The 23,699-nt window shown below is 41.8% G+C and overlaps 1 protein-coding gene across 1 annotated transcript in view; it reads left to right on the plus strand.

Moving 5' to 3' along the window:
• Nucleotides 1-21,153, plus strand: part of efna3a (ephrin-A3a) — a 77,327-nt gene extending 56,174 nt beyond the window's left edge. The window contains exons 2-5 of the mRNA XM_039605388.1: nt 5,861-6,162; nt 6,440-6,508; nt 8,116-8,190; nt 19,407-21,153. Coding sequence (XP_039461322.1) covers nt 5,861-6,162; nt 6,440-6,508; nt 8,116-8,190; nt 19,407-19,525 — 565 coding nt within the window. The 3' untranslated portion in view covers nt 19,526-21,153. The remainder of the gene's footprint in view (nt 1-5,860; nt 6,163-6,439; nt 6,509-8,115; nt 8,191-19,406) is intronic.
• Nucleotides 21,154-23,699: the final 2,546 nt, after the last annotated feature.

The following is a 23,699-nucleotide window of genomic DNA, read 5'->3' on the forward strand; positions in this document are numbered from 1 at the left end:
CAAGGCTATGAAGAATATTGGGAGATTTACAGGATAATGAAAGAATTTTGCTTTAAAACTATTATTTGGCTTTCATGTAACATTAATATTATTGCACAAAACTGAGCCTGTAACAGCTGTTGAACTGTGTATTTTCAAAGGATGATACTGGTGCAAATTATACTCTGCAGTACCTATCAGCATTAATGCCTATGCAACCCACAAGTGCTTCATTCTACAATCAAACGCTATTACTGCCTTTTCCACTGCAGGCTTGGACTGAGTTTGTGAAAAGCAACAACTTGTCTCTTCCAGCTGTTTTTAATGGATTTTTGAAAACAGTAGAGCCTCCGGCAGTAATGTAAGGCGAACCTGTGGCAGAACAAACACTACCAACTTCTGTGAATGTGAAGAATACCTTAGTGGGTTTAGACATTTCGTATCCATTCATGTCAGTCGACAAATAAAAATAAACAAATACAAATGCACCAGGATTATTTTTCCTTGAAAGCCAGCAGCGTCTGTGCTTCTGCTTTCTCTTTGATGTAATCTGGCAAAAATTATTACACAGAAAAAAAAAGTGACTGAGCACTTGGATCAGTTCTAGTTTCGAGCTTGGGAAAGCAAAACAAAAATAAATGTCACCACTCGTGTAGAAAGCAAGGGAAATAAAATTTTACAAGTGTTGGACAAGTTATTTGAAAACTGGAAAAATTACATTAATAGCTACTCAGCAGCAAAAGTCACTGTATTCTTCTTAATCAGTTATAGATACACAGACAGACAGATACAAAGGAGTAGGAAGAAGCCCACTATTTAATAAATAGTCATCACCTCTTGTTTATGTGCCATCGTTTAAATCCTTCTTTACAATTTACTACACTTACACACACACACACATAGTAGCACGCCAGCAGATATCCATATACACACATAGATGGGCCACAACGCCTGATCAAAGCCCTTCTTCTTTCCTGTACCTTTGAAAAACCGTATATTTTTAAACTGGGTCAGGCTTGGACATTCCTTCAGCTCATCACTCAGTCTGTTCCACAGCTTCACTCCACATAGAGAGATGCAAGAAAAATGTAGCGTCGTGCAAACACCAGGATGTTTTAAATTCAACTCCCACATCAAATGAACTGGATCAGTGAATTTTAATGTTTTTGATTTTAAGAATAGTGAATTCGTATGATCTCTGTAATCAGTATTATGGATTGTCCTTCGGGGCCTTTTTTACTATATAGATAAAAATGGTTGGGAAACAGTGAAACCAGTGAATGGTAGAGAATGTGGAGTGATTTGTGGTCCACAATGGGTTTTGCTTTTACTAAGTATGAAAATCCTTCTTGAAACTTTATTGTCTCTAAGTTTTATATAAGATTTCATAATAATATGACCTTCCATGGAGTCACCGCAGTGGATGGATCCGCATGTTTTATCTGACACAGATTTAACATGGATGCACTTTCTTGAAGGAACTCTTCCATTTATCTAGACTTGAGAACCACACCAGGAGTACATTAGCTTGTGACTCCCTGAGGCTGTTTCTTTCTTTTTTGTTTTGTGTGTGCGTGTGTGTGTATGTGTGTGTGTGTGTGTGTGCGTCCTCGCTGTCTAAATCTGGGCATCTTTCGTGTGTGTTGAAAGTTGAATGTGTAAAACACCATGTAGGCACATGTCAGCTATTTTTAAATTATTTTTTAATGCTAACTAAATATAATGTTGTTCAGTTTAACTCAGACTTCAGATGCAGCTTATTCAGCAGCTTATTCTGTCAGAAATGGAGAAAATCCTTAATACAGTCATTTCGAGATGACAGCACCAGTCATCTGCGGTTCATGCTTTTTGTTTGAGAGAGTCCCCATATCATTAGAAAGCTGAACTGAAGGGTTAAACCAAAGCTCAGTATTAAATGAATGAGGAATATTTTAAACTGTGAATCATGTAAATCCAAAACTGCAACTGGAAAAGAGCAGAAAACGTCCCCTTTAACAAGCGGCACAAAATCTGGATGGATTAACTGACTGTCCAGCAGTTAGCCTAGCCTCAGTGACCACACACAGCTCTCCAGAAGTCCCAACCTCCTGCTCACAGTTCTTACACTCTCCAAATTGGAACAAAGCTGAGCGCCTCCTGAATGGACACGTACCTTGTTAACAAGCCAGTGCAGGAGGTGCACTTTCTCTTTTTTGGTAAAGGCTAGCCGCCTTCCACTTTTGACAAGCCCCCTCATCAATTTACCACAGCCTGCCCACAGACAGGAAAAAACTTCCAATAAGGCTGTGAGCAAGCCTACAATATGTCAAAGTAACAGTGTTACTGAAAATTTAATGTGTAATTAGTGTAACTTTATACAGACAAAGAAATTGCACTACTGTAATTAGTAATCCCTAACTGCCCCGAGCTGCTGATATATGATTGTTTAGGATTTTTTTACATTTTACTGCAGCAGTCGTGGATTTCCTGTGGCTGTGCTAAATGCACTGTTTCTGTGCACTGTATGTTTGTAAGTGTCTCACGCTGTAGCGCTACCTCACCATTGTTATTTATTACTGGCAGTATTCTCCTAAGGCTCCTTTTAGCACAGACGTGAAAGGTGCAGTGGTGCTATCTTTGTCTCATTCTTCCTCTCTTCTTCTTTCTCTCTTTTAACCCCCCCCCCCCACATTCCTCTCTCACTCTCTCGATCTCTCCCCTGCTATTTTCTTCCCCTGGCAGTCTTCACCAGCTTGTGCTGCTTATACTAACTAGCTGTGCACTCCCACTCGTAGGAAAATGGTGATGAGACAGCAAAACCACCGCAGACACAATGCACAGTGGAAAGAGAGGAAACGACTTGGATAAAGGGTGCAGGGAAGGAGAGACAACAGGCGAATGAGATCCATCAGTCTTTTTTATGCACTTTTACCACATATATGTCCATCCCCAGGGGGTGCTGTGTCTCTGTCTAGGCCACTGCCTCCATCTCTGTGCTTTACTCTTTGTTGTTGTCATCATTTGAAGCATTTTCCCTCCCTCACCCTTCCCCTTCCTCCCCCTACCTTAAGTTATTAAATCTGTTCTCACCCCCTCTTTCTGCTTCTCTTTTCCTCTCCTCCCTCCATTCCTCTCTGGCCTGCAACCTTTTTGTCTTGTGCCACTAAATGGACTGCTTATATAACAACATACACCTAGAGGGACTCCCCGCCTCCTCTCACCCATCAGCCAGCCTGGTCTTCTCACTTCACCCTTTTAGTCTCCTTTCCTCCTTGTTTTCTCCTCTGCCCCACCTTACCTTCTGTTTTTCCCACCGTGTCATTTTTCCCTCCTCTTCTTCCTCTCTTCTTCTCGAGCTTCCTCGTTTGCTGGCCATTTTTGGAACAAACAGTCCTCCTGCTGTGTAGCTAGGGTAGGTGCTAACCAAAACAATAAGGAGGAAAAGAATGGGGCCGCATCTTCATGCAAGTGCTGAAATGAGTCATCGAAAAGCGGAAAGCAGATCTGCCACTATTTGGATAAAGTTATTAAAGTAATATATCAAGAAAAACGCTCAAAGCAAAAACTTTATGAAATAGTAATGGTCATTTTTCGCTGCCGTTTTACAGACTGAATAATCATTGGATTCATCTAAACATTATTAATGATGAAACTTATCCTTGCATTTAAATTTATCCCCAGCTTTTACATTCAAGCTACATGGAAAGGGACAATAAGACATTGCTGTACATTTAAGAAGACTCGTTTTGCATATTTTCAAAAATGTGTCTCTCCAACCTGCAAATGCTCAAGAACAAATGCTTTTGCAGACTAGTTTGCTGCACTGTCTCAGCAGTATCCAGTGGCTTTTCATCCATGAATATGATAGAGCACTCAAGCACAGACGCTCTCTCACTGGATCTTCTTCCCTCCTTGCATTCAAGTCTTCTCACACACTTATTTTTCAGTGACGGTGAGTCCGCCTGACTTAATACATGCAACTTGCATCCAGGATTCTCCTGAATGCATATTTTTTATTCAGCACACCCTCTATCTTCCACTTTCATCTCATGTCTCCCTCAAATTCTCTCTATCCTACGCCCATTGTACCTCTTTATCTCTCTCTACCCCTCCATTCTCCTCACCATCTCAACCTTCCTCCCTTCCTCCACCACACAAACCCCCTCTCTAAATATAGTCCCTTTGAAGCATAGCTGTGTTGTCTCTTCCCGCAACACTGCAAGACAAAAGTCTGTCATCTCACATCTAAGCAGTGGGGATAGAAAGCACAGATAAGATTGATGGCCCAAAAAGAACACTGGTTAAGAGAATTGATATTCATCTGCCTCAGCATGTGTGTGTACACGAAGAAAAGGGGAGAAAACGGAGGGGAAAAAATTATCAGAGTGGGCGAGAGGATCCAGAAAAAGTGATCCGCACAGTAAGAAAGCAGTAGAGAAGGGTCTGACATTTCTGATCTTCATTTTGGGATTGAATGAAAAATATCTCTGGGTGCCTGACCCAGTAACGCATGCACGTGTGCATGTTCGTGTGAGCCTGTCAGCAGCAGTGTGTGCAAGTGTTGGCATAATGTATGCACAGTGAGGAGTGGTTATGAGAGTGTTAAAGTGTGCATTCTTTTGTGAAGCAGATAATGTGTAAGAAAGAGAAGACAACCAACAGGAAAAAAATAATAATGGTGCAGAGAATAAGAAGGGTGATCTTTGCCCATATAATACAGCACAATACCACCACCTAATGGTTAGTGTGTGCTATTGCGGGCACTTGGCGTGGGTTACACATCGCTGCAACTTAGGACAATTCCCATCTCATCAGCTCACCTGCAGGAGCCCTTCTAATGACTTCTACTTTGTCTAATTACAGATTGTGTAATTTACATAATAAGTATACTTAGCATTACAAACAGTGTGGATAACAGCATGGTGGCAGTGTGGGACATTATTACATCACTCTTTAGGTTGTTCAGTTCATTTCCTCCGTTTTAAATCGACTGAAGGGTTACTGTACAAGACACACACATATATATTTATATATATTCTTAACCTCAGAGTGGATTTCATTTATGCTAAAAAGGGGACATTGTTCCATGATGTGTACCGTGTGTAGACCACTTCCCCTGCAGCCAGAGCATACATCGCCGCTGACAGAATCTCCTTCCACCTCAATGACCTGGCCCGAAGCTGGCTCTGGGGAAAAGACAGGAGTACAGATTATGATTCTCAGCACGGTTTCCGGGAATTGCTACCGGGCATTTAGTGGGAAAATGTGTGTTTTTATATGCAGAGGGAGGAGAAAGATGTAATAGTTCAAGGTTTGAAGAAAACGCAGAGGGGATTAGCTCTCTTTAAGCCCTCATTGCATTACATTTGTGTTAACTATACTGTTGAAATTGTTAACCAGCTGCTCAGTTAGTTATGAAGCAGAAATTAACTGACAGCTTATTGGTTATTAGTCCGGTAAAATTTTTGCTGCTTTGTTTTGCATCGTTGCATTTCCAGAGTGTTGATCATAAAAACTTTTTTTCATCTCGTGATGGTATTTTTCACTGCAATTAGGTTTTATTTACTGAACAGCTACTTGACATTTCCGGGGAATATGTTCATCTGCTTTCTGGCTGAATATTAAATGAGAAAATTGATACCAGTGTAATAGACTTCATCTACAAGCTCTGCGAAAGCTCACTTATCCAAAAACGAGTTTTTCTTTTCCAGGGAAATATGTGCAGGCTGCTTTTTGCCTAAAAAAAAAAATGTTATTACCTAGACTGTGATTTGCAAATGTTGAGCTATTCCTTTAACAGATAGTGAAAGAGGTTTAGAGAGGTTCCATAGTCACTTACCCACATTTCTTTCTGCCTTTTTTGAATGCATTCATCTTATTTCTGTCTTTGTTTTTATGTCAGCCTCCGACGGGAGGGATACACAGTGCAAGTCAGTGTCAACGACTACCTGGACATCTACTGCCCGCACTACAACACCAGTCAGCGTGGGACGCTAGAGCGTGTCGTGGCAGAGCAGTACATCCTCTACATGGTCGACTACCACGGCTACCGCACCTGCAACACCCAGAAGGGCTCCAAGCGTTGGGAGTGCAACCGGCCCCATGCGCCCCACGCGCCCATCAAATTCTCAGAGAAGTTCCAGCGTTACAGCGCCTTCTCCCTGGGCTACGAGTTCAACGTGGGCAAGGAGTACTACTACATCTGTGAGTCAGGCCTGCGAACACCTGCACGAAAGACTGAGGGTGCTGCACATTCACTGTTTTGATCTAAGATTATAATGAGGAGCTTTTCCTCAGCTGCTGCCACACACACATGTACTGATGGTACGTGGGTGTTGCTAATAGATTCTGGAAGTTCAGCTGAGGACGGGCTGTTGCTCAGTTGCAGCTCTGCAGTTTACACAGCCGGCTGCTGGGGTTCGTGCGGCCTGCAGAGGGCACAAGTTTGACATGTGTTGTGTGTGTTTGCTCTCTGTTTTAGCCACGCCCACGCACCACCACCACGGTCACAGCTGCCTGAGACTGAGAGTATTCGTCTGCTGCTCCACTGGTGAGACCAGAAAAATCTGCCTTAGTCTTAGTATACGTCTCCTCCGCTCATTTTATACCATTTCCTCTCTTTCTGTGTCACTTCATTTGCCCTCACCTCCTATCTGTTTGTATCTCGCAAACACAGAGGGAAACAGAGACAAAGACACCCACACATACACACACACACAGAAAAACTAAGATCTGACAGTCCTGTCTCAGAGAGAGGCTTTTCTGCCTCGTGCTGTCTTGGCAGGGTTTTGATGGTGGCGTATTTTACCTCGAAGCAGTGCTTTGAGACGGATGGCTTAATGTTATTGTCTGTCTCGGTGCTATTACAGTAATGTGCTGTCTCTCTCTGCAAGTGACACGCACAAAAGATGTAAAAGAGAAAAAAATAGATTGAATTGCATGATCCAGCTCTCTGCCCTCCTCTTCTTCTGTCACTCCCCATACCTCTCTCCCGCAGCTCTCTTGACCACCCCCTCCTTCTCCTTCTCTGACTATCTCTTCTTCTCTCTCTCTTGCTCTCCGAAGCCTGCTGCACGGTGTAGTGTGTGTTATTTTTACCCTGGTAGCCTGCTCTCTTCCCTGCAGGCCTTTGATCAGGCAGCCCAGTGCTGAAAGCCTCCCCCTTTCCTCTAACCTTGTCAGCACTAATACATCCCACACTCAGGCCAGTGTCAGCCCCTGTGTACACATCACCTTAACACCAACCCCCCCACCCCCCATCCCACTGTCACTGCTAATCTATTGATGCGTCTACCACGCCTCTATGTGTGTGTGTGTGTTTGGGTGCATCTGTGTGTGTAGGAGTGTGTAGGAGTTTGAGCGCATGTGTCTACACATGGGAGAATGTCAACTGTAAACTGTTTCTTATGGCTGTGATGCGCATGCATGAGCGCATTTAGCCAGTTTACCAGCTCCAACCTTCGCTTAACAAGGTCATTTAACAGCTTGCTATCAAAAAACATTTCTGGTTTCAGCTGCCTTCTTTTCATTCTGTGTGTGTGTCCCACCTTAAATCCTCCAACTATTTAAGATAAGAATGAAATGTGAATATTCATGACACATGCTTTACATCCTTGATGAGTTGCAAATTGCTACCAGCCTCTGTGCACATCCTCCGTTAATGCTGTTCCATCCACCTAACTCTGTATCGCAGTCACAGGCTTACACAGACAAACATATTAGCTGATGAAAAGAGGCAGAAATACACAAAGATGAATAGACACAACCCAAACATCATTCATTCATGGTTAATTTGCCTGCGCAGACTGAGTTTAATTCCATGTCTGCACGAACACTGAATGTGATAATGAATTCTGTTCCAAATGCTTTTAATGTTTTAATTTTCACATGGGACTCTGGATTCAAAGTCCACGATTTCTTCATGCTTTTTCAGTGGCAGGGGTACACGGACTCCTTCATCTTCTTCTGTAACTGTGCAAAATTTAATGGTGCCTAAAATTCACTCCCCCCCTTGTTTCGCAGTGCTGTCGTTTTAATGGAGTGTCTTCTCTCCTTGTCTGTGTCTCACTCTCTCTGCCTCTGTCTCTCTGCGTTTCATTCCTTCCTCTCCTTTCCTTCCTTCTCTCTGTCTATGTGTGGCTGTGATGTGTTTCTCAGTCTCCCAGGCAGACGAGGACTCCATTCAGACTCCCGATTACACAGTCAGGCCAAACATCAAAATACACAACATTGGTGAGTGACTTTAAGTTGCCAAAAGTGAACAGGAACCAGTAGCTCCATATTTGGTTTCTGCAAAGCGTGATTTGTGCACCAATTATTGTGAAAAAATAACTCAAATCAAGTTTTTTTTAATCTGTGGTCAGGGAAAGAAAATCCATAAGCCGTAACTGGTTGATCGGTAAAACCTTAATTTTCTGCTCTTACGAGTCGTGCAATGTGGGCAAGACGGTGCACACAGCAGCTTGTGGATTCCACAGTACTATCATGCACCTGCTTTTTTATATATACACTCTAATTGCCTACTTACTTATATACTGTAAAAAAGGAGTGTGCCAAATTATTATTACAAATTGGGTCTTATTTTTTTCTGTTTAGTAAGCACCGTTTCTATTGGTTATGATAGCGGAATAATTGCAATAAGCGGCATGGAAGCACTGAATCAATACACCAAAAATGGAAATGGCCTCAGTACTGACCTCATTATGGCGTTCATTCATCAGTGTCTTTATAAGATTAATTGTTTCCTCTATCTGCTGCATTAATTCAGTCATGATGCTACACAGCAGTCTCTGACCTGACGTTATCGTACATGAAAATGATTTTAATGAGTTGCACACAATGAGGCATAAAGATTACAAGTATAGGTAGAACAAAGAAAAAAAAGAAGCACTGGTATTGGATTGAGCATTGCTCAGTACCCAGTAAATGGTTTGGCCAGATAATTAAGAACTCTTGTAGTTAAAGTTGCATTTAAATGTAAGTACAACTCTCTTAATGAACAGGAAACCTCCTTACAGTTATGATAAGTACAGTGGCCATTGTTAATTCAAGAAGCACGAGGGATTGTCATAATGAACAATTCTGATTATTATAACATTAATAATTATAATACAACTATATGGACAAAAGTATGGGCACATCCCATTCTGAATCCACAGACAGTAATATGGAGTTGGCTCCCTCTTGCCGCTCTAACAGCTTCCATTTTTCCTGGGAAAGCCCTCTATGAAATTTTGGAGTGTCTGTGTGAATTTTTACTCATTCATCCAGAAGAGTATTTGAGGTCAGACACCAATGTTAGACAAGACAGCCTGGCTCTCATTATTCATTGAACTTATCCCAAAGGTGTTAAAAGGGGTTGGGGCTGAGGTAAGGGTTCTGTGCAGTCCAGTCAAGTTCTTCCACACCAGTCTCGATACCTTCATGGACTCTGTTATGTGAAACGGGAAACAGTCGTGCTGGAAGAGAAGGGCCTTCCCTAGAACTGTTCCCATAAAGTATGGAAGGAAGCATGGAATTGTCTGAAATGTCTTGGGAAGCTGAAGCATTAAGATATTCTTTTACTAGAACCAAAGACTAACCCAAGAAAAACAACCCTCCTGCACTTAACTTTACAATTGGCACACAGGCAGCTTTCTTTCTCTTGGTGTTTATCAAACCCAGTCTCATCCAGCAGACTTCCAGATAGAGACAGGTGAGTTGTCACTTCACAGAGCTGCTCCAGAGTCCACTGGTGACGTCCTTTACATCACGCCACCTGATGCTTTGCACGCAGCTGCTCAGCCATGGAAACCCATACCATGAAGTTCCCAGCGCACAGTTTATGTGCTGATATTAAAGGCAGCGGAGGTTTGTAGCTCTGCAGTTATTGAATTCACAGAGTGTTGGTGACTTTACACCTCAGCACTTCCGCACTTGCACACTTTGTAACTTGACATAATCTGACACTTCGCAGCCAGCCTGCATGGCTAGGTGCTTCATTTTTATACAACGGGACTGAACACACCTGAATTCAAAGATTATGAAGTGTGGCCCACAATGCTTTTTTCTAGATAGTATATATAAATTTTTGCCTTTGTTTTCTCTTGCAGTTGAGATTGGCTTTAAAACCTGTATCTAACAGATTGTATTATATTTAAAAAAGTTGATGTAGCCTCCTAGTCCGAGAAATGAAGCCAATAAGCATCTTTTCCCAAGAAATTTTTGGAGTGAATCACTGTATTTCCACCACAGTGATTATATGATGATATTTTACCCACCAAAGACGTCCCTGCGGAGGGGTTATTATTTTCTGACAGTTCAAGAACTCGGGCTTTCAGCGCTAAACATTTCTGACTGGTCAAGTAGCCTGCTTGTACCATTTTTGGGCCAGTCTGTCTTATCTCACAATCATTTTCACGATATTTGGTAAAATTCAGTTTAACTACTTTAAGGTACACCACAAAAACTGTTGGGTACTGTTTGTAAACACTACATTCAATTTTGGAGCTGTGGGAGTGAGAACAAGAGCAAACAGTGGTGGTTGAGTGAGGTAGAAAACGAATGTAGAAAGGGAAGAGAGAGAGGGAGGTGTTAGCAAAAAGTGATGAATCAGAGGCATAAAATGTTATTTTCTACACAAATAAACATTCCCACACCCAAGTAAATGCCTCAAACTTCCATTCTGGTGGGCACAGTGGTGGAGTGGGTAGCACTGTTTCCTCATAGTGAGAAGAATACCGGTGTGAACTCCAGCCGGGACTTTTCTATGTTGAGTTTGCATGATCTCCCTGTGCCTACACAAGTTTCCTTTGTGGGTTCTGGCATTGTCCCACAAACCAAAGACTTGCATGCTAGGTTAACTGATGATTCTTAATTGGCCATTGAGGAACGCAGGTCAACTAGTGAACGTGCAAGGAGCAGAGGTAGTGAAGGTGGATGAGTTTAAGCACCTGGGGTCAACTAGTCAAAGAAGTAGACAGTGTACAAGAGAGCTGAAGAAGAAGAGAGTGCAGGCAGGGTAGCGCGGTTGGAGATGAGTGTAAGGGGTGATTTTTGGACAAAAAGTGGAAAGGAGATCGACCTGGAGTTGAAGATGCCAAAATGTTCATTGCCAGAGTACACCAGAGAATCAGCTCAGATTGAGCAGATTAGAGAAAAAGTTAGAGAAGCAAGGTTGAGATGGTTTGGACATGTGCAGAGGAGGAATAGTGGATATACTGAACAAAGGATGCTGAAGCTTCTAGGCAGGAGGAACATGAGAAGATCAAATAGGACATTCATGGATGTAGTGAAGGAGGACATGCAAAAGTTTGGTGTGACAAAGCATGCAAGGCAAAGGATGAGATCGAGGCAGAGGATCTGCTGTGGCGAGGCCTAAAAGGGGGCAGCTTAAAGAAGAAAAAGACGTTGTCCAATGATATGAAGTGATTGAAGACTATGTAATAAAGTGCTGTATGGCTAAAATGTGACGTGTAGTCTAAAGCACTTTCACAGTCATTAAGACTAGAAAACGACTGTAAAAATGTGAGTATGTTAGACTCTCCTTTTTAACAGTCATTAGTTGTATAGAAGTCTATGAAGAAAATGACTTTACTTCTCAGTTCATTTGAGGCCTCAGTAAACACTTATCTAATGAGCTCCCAGTCGAGTCTTACTCAATACAGGGTGATGCTCATTTTGTAAATCACAGTCATATTTAGACCAGGATGTAATTTAGGGCGAGTCTACCTTGATGTTGACAAGTCTATATGAGTGTGTAGCACCACTGGTTTGTCAGTGAGACCTGACCTTGAATCAAAAGCATAATCTGGGCTCCAAAGCAGGACTTCACAAACCAGTGGGAGACTGGCTGTTCCAACTATTAGTCTTGTTTAGTAGGTTATTAATTAAAACAATACTAAGGAGTTTTGAAATCTTCAAATGTGGCAATCTATAAAACAAGGAAGAAAATACTCCTACAGTGCTCAGCACGGGCGCACACACACATGCACATTCACAAAGAAACACCATCTTTCTTCTTCTGTGCGAAATCCAAGGTCAGCGGAGGTCTTGTAAGAAATGAAAGGCCCATGTTTACCTAAGAAGAAAGCATGTCAGTGAGCAAGTCAATTGTGCAGCTGAGTGGTTACATAAACCCTCTATTTTTCTTTGTCTTTCTCCATCCCCATCTCAAACAAAAGCCTCTTGCCGGGAATCATTTAGTATGCTTGTTTCTTGGAGCTGTAGGCAGTCTGTGACGAGAGCTAAGAGAGTGTGACCTGCCTGAGATGGAAACTGAGACCAACTGAGATAGAATGAAAAGAGCTCTTGAGCCATCAGCAATGAGTACCTTCAGAAAGAGGAAAGGCAGAAAACAGAAGAGAGAGAGAGACTGAGGGAGAGACGGTGTGAGACAGAGAAAGTCAGACAGATAAAAGACGGGAAGGGAGGCAGTGAAAGAGAAAATGCAGCAGGAGAAAGTCTGACAGAAAGAAGGATAGATAAGGCAGAGTGAGAGAAACAGGCAGAAAAAGAGATAAAACCAGAGTGGGAGCAGAGAAGGGGGAGTGCAGAGAGAAGGGGCAGAGGAAGAAAGAAAAGCTCAGTGGTGGGCGAATTGCTCAGCAGTAACTCAGGCTCGAGCTTACGTAGAATTTAATATAAAAAAAACACGCGCACACACGCACACTGGCAGGGAATCATAAAATATCATAGCCTACGGCGTTGTGATGCATTTTGCTGAATACATTTGGAGAAATAACAAAATCAGGACATACAGATTTATGCGCACACACTTATAACAACTCATGGCCCCGTTGGCTCAGCTGACCGCTGGACACCCACTCTGTGACTCACCCTGAGGACCAGACCCGCCCACGGACTGGCTTAACGTCAACAAATCTCTCCATCTCTCCCTCACATGTGTTTAGGCCTGCCTTCATCCTCCTTCCTTTATTATTAGCTTCATTTCTACGTCACATTTTCCTTATTTAACAGAGAGTCTCTTCTGTTGCAGCTCCTATCCTGTTGTTGTAGTTTTACCCATCATTTCAGCGGATGCAATGAAAGGGCAAGTAAAAGCAAGATAAACGTACAGACTGTAAACAAATCCCCCAGGCCAGTCAAACTTACTCGGAAGGTCAAATTAAGGGCAACAATAAAAATAGGACCCAGGCTGTGCACGGTGACCATTCATCACACTTTATCATTTGTGAAAGGAAGCGCTGATACCATTTGCAGACTGCATGCAAGCAGTGCTTACTAATCAGTTTTATGAAACAGCCCGCTGTTGGCTTGTTTACAGTCTGTCAGAATGTCTGTTTCGCTTGCATTTTTTCCCCAATTAAAAAGCATTTATGGATCTCTGCAATTAAGTGTGAAATGAGTGGATTTGCCATTTTTGTGATATTTACTTTTTAACCCCCCTGCAACTCACCTCTTTTCTGCATGTAGCTGTGTTCAGCATTAATTATGGATAGCGAAATTTGTTATGGTAGCGAATCCTACAGCAAGCTGCTCGTAGTATTGTGCTACGAGAATTCAGTGTCAGTATTGCTTCTTCCTCCATGAATTAATCATAGGTTTCTAGTTTGCTATAGCAAAACCATAGCACGCTCTGTTCATCTTTCCTACTGTGACATACCTGCTCTTAAAATCTTTCCACCTGAGTGCCTGCAGCAGCAGAGGAGGGCTAAAAGCTTGAACATAAATTAGATGGTGGACAAGAAAATACAACTGAAAACGGATAATTCACACGCATAAAGTTACTTCTTTTCACCGTCTCTGTTTATATGCAGAATTTCTTCAAATCAATCATAAAATGTTGTGCAAAAAAACACTTTTTTTGCAGTCTGTCCATCATTCTAATCAAGTCTGGTAAGTTAACTGCATAAACCTTGGTGAAGTTAGCAGATGTTGTATTTTAGTAGCCACCGAACAAAAAGACACCTGGCTGCCATTTCACTGTACCGTGCTTACCAATCAAACCAAACAATTAGTGATATGGCCATTGTGCTGGCCATTTTCAGCTGACATGGCAGCTGAATTTGGGGTTGTTAGTAAGAGCTGACATAATGTTTTTCATGACAAGATGAGACATATGGTGACTAAAGAGTACAGTCATCTGAAAAGGAGTGTTTTCACATGACTCTTTGCAGTCATGTGAAAAACCAGCTACATCCCATGATTCAGTAGCTTGCAGAACCACCTTAAGTAACAGCTGACAGTAACATGAAGTAGCTGCTTTCTTGGCCCACTCTTCCTTAAAGCATCGCTTCACTTCATTGAGGTTTGCAGGCATTTTTTATCCACAGATCTCTTAAGATCCTACCACAATATTTCAGTCAGTTTGGCATGTTTTTGTTTTTCAGTCATTCTGTTGTAGATTTGCTGTTGACCTGTTGTATGACCCAGCTCTGGACAAGTTTTAGTTTTCACATGAGACTCTAGAATGCTTTAATATAGAGAGGAGTTTTCGGTAAACTAAAGGACTGCAAAGTGCCCAGGTACTGTGGCTGTAAAACAAGCCCAAATCATCACCACTCCACCACCGTGGTTGACAGTTAGTATGAGGTGTTTCTGCTGATATGCTCTGCTTAGTTTTCACTCAGTCTAGCGCTATGTATTATGACCAAACATCTCCACTCTTCTATCCCAAAGACATTGTTCCAGAAGTCATGTGGTTTATTCATATATAACTTTGCAAAGCTGTGCTGCCATGTTCTTTTTAGAGAAAAAAAGACTTTCTCCTGGCAGCCCTTCCAGACAAGTTATACCTGTTTAGTCTTTTTGTAATTGCATTGTCATGAACTTTAACATTTAACATGCTCACTGAGGCCTGTAGAATCTGAGATGTAGCTCTTGGGTTTCTTGCACTTTCTCTGAGTATTGCACAGTTTGACCTTGGAGTGAATTGGGTGGAAAGTCCACTCATGGGAAGATTGTGGCATTGTGTTAACACACACCTGAATGCTTCAGACCTGCAAATTGCCAAAACATCTGCTTTTAAGTGTAGAGGTGCTCACACTTGCTAATGATGAGTTAATTAAGTGCATTTGATTAGTAGCACCTGGCTGCTACTTATCCTCTTAATTCCTATGGCAGTGGTAAGGCTTTACTTAGCTTTTAGAGCATTGCACAGAGCTCTGTGAAAATGCTCTTTTTCGCATGACTGTATATCAGTCTCATATGATCCTAATTTCTGCCGCTATCTTTATGTAGATACAAGGAAGATGGCATCCACAGCTGGACCTACGCACATGACCTGGTTGAAATGCAAGTTGAAGTAGTAGACAGTCATTCAGAGACCTGAAACCAACCTAATAACCTCTCAGCGTTTAAGCTGACGGAGTCAATGGTCAGCTTTTAGTGCACAATAACAGCAGTGCTCAATGTTAATCAGTGAGTGCTAATTGCTCCCCCGGTTTTATTGGTAACAACAATCAGTGGACTGTTATTTAGATGGAGTGAAAGCCGTTTTAATATCCTCCACAGTGTTACACCTCCCCCACTGACCTGGAGAGCTGTAGGCGTGCAAGATGGGCCCATTGCCTCATGTTGTTTATGCCTCGCTGCAAGTCTAGCATCATTGTGGCATAGCTGGCACGAGGATTTATCAGACCAGACAACCTCTTTCCACTCATCGACAGTCTACTGCTTTTGTTTCTTATCTCACTGTAAATGCCTTGAGGCGGTTCACCGTGGACAGGAGAGCTACCCTGCATGCCCATCTGTTGTTATACCCCCTTTCACACTAGACTGCACCGGATTGTGCGCTTGGAAATTGATTACTATATCCTACAATTGTACTGTGATGTTAGATGTCAAACACTGGACCTTTGATAACTTGTTATGGCCCGAGGCAGGAAGCGTTCCCCACATTCATCTTCCAAGGCCGTCCTCCCTAAATAGCAAGGGTTTTGAAGAGGTGCATATTGTGCGGGGTGGTGATTGTCAAAGCTCGCGGCACCCACAAACAAGTCTGTAAGAATCAGTTCACATGCACAGCAACTTTCGAGAGGAAACTGTGTAGTTGCTTATGTAAAGGTAAGGAACGGCCCGCTTTTTCTGGAGGCAAAGGATGTCTCGTCTTCTCATCTCCAACTCTACGCTGTGCCTCAGACTGTTGAAATGTTGTTAGAGAGACAATCCACATGGTGTGGCGGCCTCGCTGTGACCTGTGGGTCTTACCTGAGGCAGCGCCTTAACTTAGTCTTCCTTGTTTGTCTTCACCCTGATGCATTGCAGTGTGAATGTCAGGGTTGTGCGTCATCAGACAGATGCCTCGTGTTACTTAAGAGCAACTTTGACGTGGACAGGAGTCATGCAGTGAGAGAGGTCGCTTTACTCAGAGAAAACAAAAACAAAATTCCATGCATTTATCAGGCATCACCTCCAAGGTGATTGCCATCTCTCTCTGTTATCACCAGCTATCTAGTTTTTTCTTGTAGTTAGTTACCCTTGCTGTTACATGTAGCAAGTTCAGACAAGAATTTAAAGTTGCAATGAAAAAGATTTTTTTTTTTAAAAACAAAAGAAAGAAAAACATTTTGCCTGTTCAATTTTGTGCTTTTGTAACTGAAGCCAGCTTAATTTTATGGAAGACTGAAGCTTTATATCACAAAAAATATATAAAAGAGAGGGGATTTTAATTGGTAACCATACTGGTTTTGTTATCTGTCAGCCAAAGCTTGTCAGATAAATATCTTTCTTCTACCAAAGCAGACATGTTGCATTAAACTACTTTTCATATAAGGTCAAATCAGTGTATCATATATATAATGTCCATGTCTTTACTCGTATTAGTGTTTCAGATACTCTTAATGCTTTAATCTTGTGCAAAAGTCTGTTATTATACAAAAAAATCAGTGACAACGAGTTTTGAAATTTTGAGTTCAGCTCTTCGTCAGTGTGTACAAAGGATCTCGGGAGACAGGTACAACAATGAGCCTCTACAGGCATCTGTAAAACACGGTTGAAGCTCTGTCATGATTTGGTAACACATTTCAGCCAGTGGTGTTCAAGATCCTTTCAAAACTGATGGAATTATAAACACAGAAAAGTAACATCAGATTTTGATACCATAAAATTTGCAATACCATCTGGAAAGCATCTGATTGCCAACAGCTTTATTTTTCAGCATGACAATGATCCCAAACACACTGCCAATCCAGTTAAAAGCAAGAATGGCTTGGCCTCCCCAGAGCCTGAACTTCAATATTATTGAATCAATGTGGGATCATCTTGACAGAAAACAGAAAAAAAGGCAACCAACATCCAAGTTTTAAATGTCCTTCAAGAAACCTGGAGAACTATTCCTGAAGACTACTTAAATTTTCAATTAAATTCAATTTAATTTATTTACCTCAAGGCCCTTTATATTTTTTTAAGACCCTATAATAATACAAAGAAATCAAAGAAAACCCTAACGATCATATGACACTCTGTGGGAAGGAAAAACCCCTTTTTAACCCAAAGAAATCCCCAGCAGAACCAGGCTAAGTGAGGGGCGTTTATCTGCTGCAACCGACTGGGGTGAGGGGACGAAGACGGGACAAAGACATGCTGTGGAAGAGAGCCAAAGATTAATAATAAGTAATAATTAAATGCACACAGGTGTACAAACACATAGTGAATGAAAAAGGGGACTGAAGAAAAAACACTCAGTGCATCATGGGAATTCCCCAGCACCCTAGACCTATTGCAGCATAACTAAAGGGAGATTCAGGGTCTCCTGCTCCAGGCCTAACTATATGCTTTATCAAAAAGGAAAGTCTAAGCCTAATCTTGAAAGTAGAGATAGTGTCTGTCTCCCAAATCCAAATTGGAAGCTGGTTCCACTGAATTCTCTGCCTCTCATTCTACTTTTAAATACTCTAGGACGCACAAGTAAGCCTGCAGTCTGAGAGCGAAGAGCTCTAATGGGGTGATATGGTACTATGAGGTCATTAAGATAAGATGGGGCCTGATTATTTAAGACCTTAAATGTGAGGAGCAGGATTTTAGATTTGATTCTGGATTTAACAGGGGGCCAACTAAGAGAAGCCAATAAAGGAGAAATATGCTCTCTTTTTCTAGTCCCTGTCAGCAGCATTTTGGATCAACTGAACGCTTTTCAGGGAGTTTTTAGGACATACTGATAATAACGAATTACAGTAATCCAGCCTAGAAGCAATAAATGCATGAACTAGTTTTTCAGCGTCATTCTGAGACGGGATGTTTCTAATTTTAGAGATATTGCGCAAATGGAAGAAGGCACTCCTACATATTTGTTTAATATGTAGGAGAGACTCCAAGACTCCTCACAATGCTACTGGAGGCCAAGGCAATGCCATCCATAGTAAGCTTACTTTCTTACGAGAACGCATACTTCATTTGTACATGAGTTGTTGTATGTTTGCACGTTTCAGTAAATTGCTGCACAGATTTCTTGTTGTCCTATCAAAATATAAAGAAATGAGGGATGGTTTAAGATTTACACAGAACTGTACCTGCCACACTAGTTACTGTGTTTTGTGAACACCGAGGATGACAGCCTAACACTGAACAATTCTTCCAAACATGAAAGGTGTGATTTTTCTCTGCAGTGCTGTAGCATTAGTATTATCAGTAGTATCCTCTTTCTACTAGCTAAAAATTGTTTGGCGGTCCCTCCCTTTCCACTATGGGGCTAATTTTCGAAAATGTTGACTACACCATCCAGGAGCTCGTAGAGCACTTCATGCTTATGTGCCCAAAGCAAGCATACAGAGTGCACGATATGAGACACAGCGTACGTTTCCAAAATGTGCTGACGTGACTGACGTCATTAAGTAATTGCAGATTTCTTCTATAATTGGGTTTATTTTATATAGAGAAGCTGGTTTCGAGCCCAGGTATCCTACAGCTGTAGGACAGATGGACGTGAAAGCTTTGTTTGCTTTCTTTTGATTTATTTTGATTTGTAATAACCCTCTAGATATAATGGGAAGCATTATGTCGAGGCAGAACATAATCACTCAGTGTAATCCACTTTTTACCAAATAATACAAAATGTGTTCTCCCGGCTCTTTCTCCGTCTCTCCCCTCCAGCTAATGTTCTGTTGTGTCTAATCAATGGCAAGGCCATAGTAATTTGGTGTGATTGAAATCCCTCCAGGATAAAAACATCATTAGTGTGAGGAAAGGAAGAGACACACACACACACAAAAAAAAGAAATAGATCAGAAACAAAAATGTTTTTAATTTTCTATCCCAGGGGGGAAATGGCCATATGTAGCTGATGATAATTGGTGGTTTGTTGGTAATTGCATCGTGTCTCTTTCTCTGCATATGTTAAGGCACAATTTGAATGCATCACACACTGCCTTTAGATTGATTAATTAATAATGTAGTAATGGTTTATTCCCTTCTGTCTTCTGTCTGACACATTTTCCCTCTCGCGGTTTTACATTCTTGCTCTCTCTTTTCTCACTTTCTTGTTTTCTCTTTTTGTGGTTTTTGCTCTCCAGATGAATTTAACCCTGAAGTCCCGAAGCTGGAGAAGAGCGTCAGTGGCAGCAGCCCTTCACGTGACCGCCTTCTTCTCACCGTGGCAATGCTGCTCGTGTCTGCCATCCTTTTGTCCTAGCAACAGTCGCCGAGTGGCACTTCATGCATAGCTGGACCCGCCTTTTGCAAAGGGCTTTGTATCCACCGAGTTTGTGATTACGTGAAATCTGACAGACACACAGAGAGCTGAGGTGCAACTGAAGCACAATCAAAAGGACACAGACAAAAAAAACGACAAAAACAAAAAAAAAGGAAACCCAACAAAAACAAACTTTAACTTAGCTTAATGGACTTTTAAAAAAAGAGGCCTTTTTTGCTGTCATATTTACACCAGTGTATTTTGACACTCCATGTGCTCCATAGTGTAGGGGTTTACACATTCACCTAACAAGCGAACGATTCCCAGTTTGATCCCAGGAGGAGAAGCAAATCCCTTCGGGGTTGTGTCAGGAAGAGCATCCGGCATAAAAATCTGCCAAATCAAATATGCGGAGCTACCGGCTGTGGCCTTATCCCTTGTGAATAAGGGAGCGGCCGAAAGTAGCTTCTTACCTGTTGCTGGATATCATTATCACACCACTACCACCTTTAGTGCGGGTGTTGAGACCAAAACAACACTCAGAGTCCGACTTCTGTGCTGCTCCGAAGCCTGATGAGAGTAAGAAAACTGACTTGTAATAACTTGGGTGCAGACTACACGCTCTTATTGTAGCATGGATATCAAATCACCGGAGGAATTTAAGCTGCTTTCTCTTCAACGTATTGTAACTTTGAGCTTTGAAGAAGATTGGAAACCTGGACTCCGCAGTGGCTTTTTAGTCCTTGGACCACAGGCCCAGTCTGATGATGCATTAAACCCGACTTTGATGTAGTAAAGAGCAAGATGGACTCTGGATCTGTACTGATCTTACCCAGACTATCAGGACGTAATCAGTCGTGATGAGAACTCCTGCTGTTGCGCTGGACATTGAAGAATGTTTTAACACTGATGTGAGGAAGCCGGTGGTAATAACAGTCCAAGAAAGGGGAAAGACTTTGTGATATATCCACGAGCCTTTCAAAAATCCATTTTCACCAGACATCAAAAAATACCCCTAGCTTTGTGATAGGTACAGATGCAAAGCCTGCATTTCTTAGAAGGTAGCAAGTGCCCTCTTAGAACTAGTCTTTTGTCTGCATTTCCTGCCTTCACACTGTAACAACCCTAGAAAAGTACAGACCCTGGACTAGTAATTTGATGGCACTTAGACGTGGTAGATGTGGTAGATGTGTGTTTTGTTCCGACGCATTTACCTTCAGCACTTGGCGTAGATTTTCCGGATGTCAAACCTTTCGCTGCAATCAGCACAGTCATTCAGAACGTCACTAATTTACAATTCTTAAAAAAAAAAAGAAAAGGAAAAAAAGAAAATCTCACAGCAGCAAGTCCCCTTTTAATCCCAGACACCCCTGTCTGTTCCTTTTTCCACAACCAATCAGTGCTGATGACCATTAACAGCAGTCACAGTCACCCTGGAAACAACCCCATACAGTCGCCAAAGTGCGGCAGGTGCCTGAGGAGAAACTGTGCTTTGAGTCTCAAAGTAACGCTGCCGCCATTTTGTTAAAAAAATATATATATATAAAGAAATGTAAAAAAAAAAAACACTTGTGAATGTGCAAATAAAGAGAAGTTCACTTTTTTATATTGTAATACAGGACAGCGTAGGCTTAATCAGATTACAATGTGTGCTTTTTTTTATTTATTTAATTTTTCAAATGTATTTATTTTATCATTAAACTATTTATTTACCTAATTTATTAGCGTGCATTTGTAGGCCTTTGCTTAATAAGCTATCGTGCCATTTTTTTTAAAATTCTTATTCTTTTTTTCTATTATTACAGTGAATTTTTTACTGCAGCATTTTTGCTTGTGTAGATAAATAGATGTAACTCAGCCTGACACACAGAGAAGGTTATTGTTCATGACTAATCAGTAGGGACGTACGCGCAGTAACCCCACTCTCATGTAACGGATACTGCTTACCAGATTTTGTTGCTGAGGAGCATGTCATAAACCAACTGTGAATGCAGTGGCAGACCACGCCGATTGAGGGGCAGCATCTCTCCAGTGTTGCGCTTGCGAAACGAGGGATGCGTGCGTCGTAATGTATATTTATAATACATGCCGGTTGTGGAATGTGCGTGTGTACAAGTGCGTGTGAGTTTGTGTGCGTGCGTGCGCGTGAGAGCAAAAAAACAAAACAAGCATATGTGTGCACATTTGTGCGTATGTATGTAGAATGTGTTTGTCCGCGCTTTTCAAGTATGTGGCATTTAGGAATTTCGTACTCATAAAGGAGTCATTTGTAGGATCTGAATATGCAAGTGCGTACGAGAGAATGTGCTCTTCTGTAATGTTAGTTTATGTTACGGGGTTTGGGACGTGGGCGAAAAGCATTTACCGATGTTGAAGACAAGCACAAGAAATGTGTTTGCCTTTGACGAGAATGATTAAACAACTGTAAATTGAACCAAGAATGATTAAAACAATGCCAATTAAAACCTTTTTTGCAAATTTAGCTTTGTGTATTTATTCAGGCCTTGTGTTGTTCTGCTCTCCTTCAACTGCCCTTTCTTTATCTAAACTGTGACTCCTTTACAAACCCTGCACTCAGATGTGTTTGTTTTTCTGAAGCACTACTTGAAAGCAAATCTCTTCTGGTTTTTTTTTTTCACGCTCCTTTTTTAGATATGTTGGTCGTGAGCAGACGGCAGTCAGGCTGCAAACTAAAACTATCGCTCCTTTTCACGTGGCCCGTCTATGCAGCACCTTCGGTTTCGCAAACACCTCTTCTGCCATAAAACATAGTGACAGCGTGGAGGGAAAGTCACAGATCCAAGTCTCCCACTCTATCCATCCCTCTTTCTCTTCTTACTCCAAAAAAAAAAAAAAAACACCTGCAAGCTATTCATGTCTCCACAAATCTGTCTCTCCACATCACACTTCTTTCTCTTTGCCCCTGTCAGCTTCTTTTTAATCTTCAAACCCAGGACAGAAAGACGCCGACAATCGCTAGGGACGAGCCTCAGATGCTCTAATGTCCGTATCAAAAAGCGAACAGAGGGGTCAGATAAGATTTTGTCTTTGATGTTCTACGTCATGCCTACAATCACATTAGAGAGGAAGAGAAAGGCGTAGTGAAGATTCAGCTGTCTGCTTGTTTTCATTTTTAAAAAAAAGAAAAAAGTGCTGGACGTGCATTTTTTTTTACATGTAGGTTGTAGGATTTTTGCCAAGTTAATTTGACGTACATTACGTGACTGACAATTTACTTGGCATAAAGTGGATCACAGTAAACCAAGCAGGTTACAGTGATGTGATGATGTCTGTTAATGTCTGTTTCACAGCTGTTTGACTCAGCTGGGAGGCAGCAGCTCCTGATTCTTTCTGACATTTGTGCATCGAGCTGACAGGCTGATAATTGCTCAATATTACTGTAGGTCTTGACTTACAGTCCCTTGCCTTTTTATAGGTCTGTACTTGCATAAATGATTCAGTGTTTTGACACCATGAAACACTGGAATGGCTTTAGCTTTTGCTCCGGGGCCCAAGCTGACAACTTTAAACATAATTTTTCAGGGAATTGGACTGCTATGATTTTGGCAGTGAGAATCAGTCTGGTTAGTTAAGTACGGGAATTACACTGTCATATCTGCACCTTAAATTCCGGTTTGGAAAAGCATTAATGCGACATTATTTGTTCTGCTTACTATTCAAATGAGGGGATCAGGAGTGTTGCCAGTGGATTTAAAAAGCCCACCTCTCCCCGAGCGGCTGACAAAGAGCTTCACATCGCCACCGTGAAGCAGATACCCAACAAGTGCTCTGTCCAGGCTCTAACCAAGGAAGACATTCCATTAGCTAAAGGAGATGACCTTATGCCTGTTCCGAGGCATATTGTCGTTTTCTGAATCATTTACTGTGAGATAAGCCATCTGTAGCACGGGCAGGTCTGCGCTGTCGAGAAGAAATTCCCCTGACAAGCGGCACCGTCTGGCCCAAACAATGAAACAGATGCCTCCTCCTCAGAGAACATGATATAACTCAGGACATCAGTGACACAGTCAGGGTGAGTAATGCGCCATTCGAGCGCTCTTTGGAAACTCCCCTTTCGAGGTTGGGAGTCATAAAAATGAGTTGGGGCTCGTTTCAATCTAAATCTACTGTTTTATTCTTACAGTCATGCAGCAGAAGCATAAAGTATATCACA

This window comes from Oreochromis aureus, linkage group 22 (assembly GCF_013358895.1).
Source record: "Oreochromis aureus strain Israel breed Guangdong linkage group 22, ZZ_aureus, whole genome shotgun sequence".
NCBI lineage: Eukaryota > Metazoa > Chordata > Actinopteri > Cichliformes > Cichlidae > Oreochromis > Oreochromis aureus.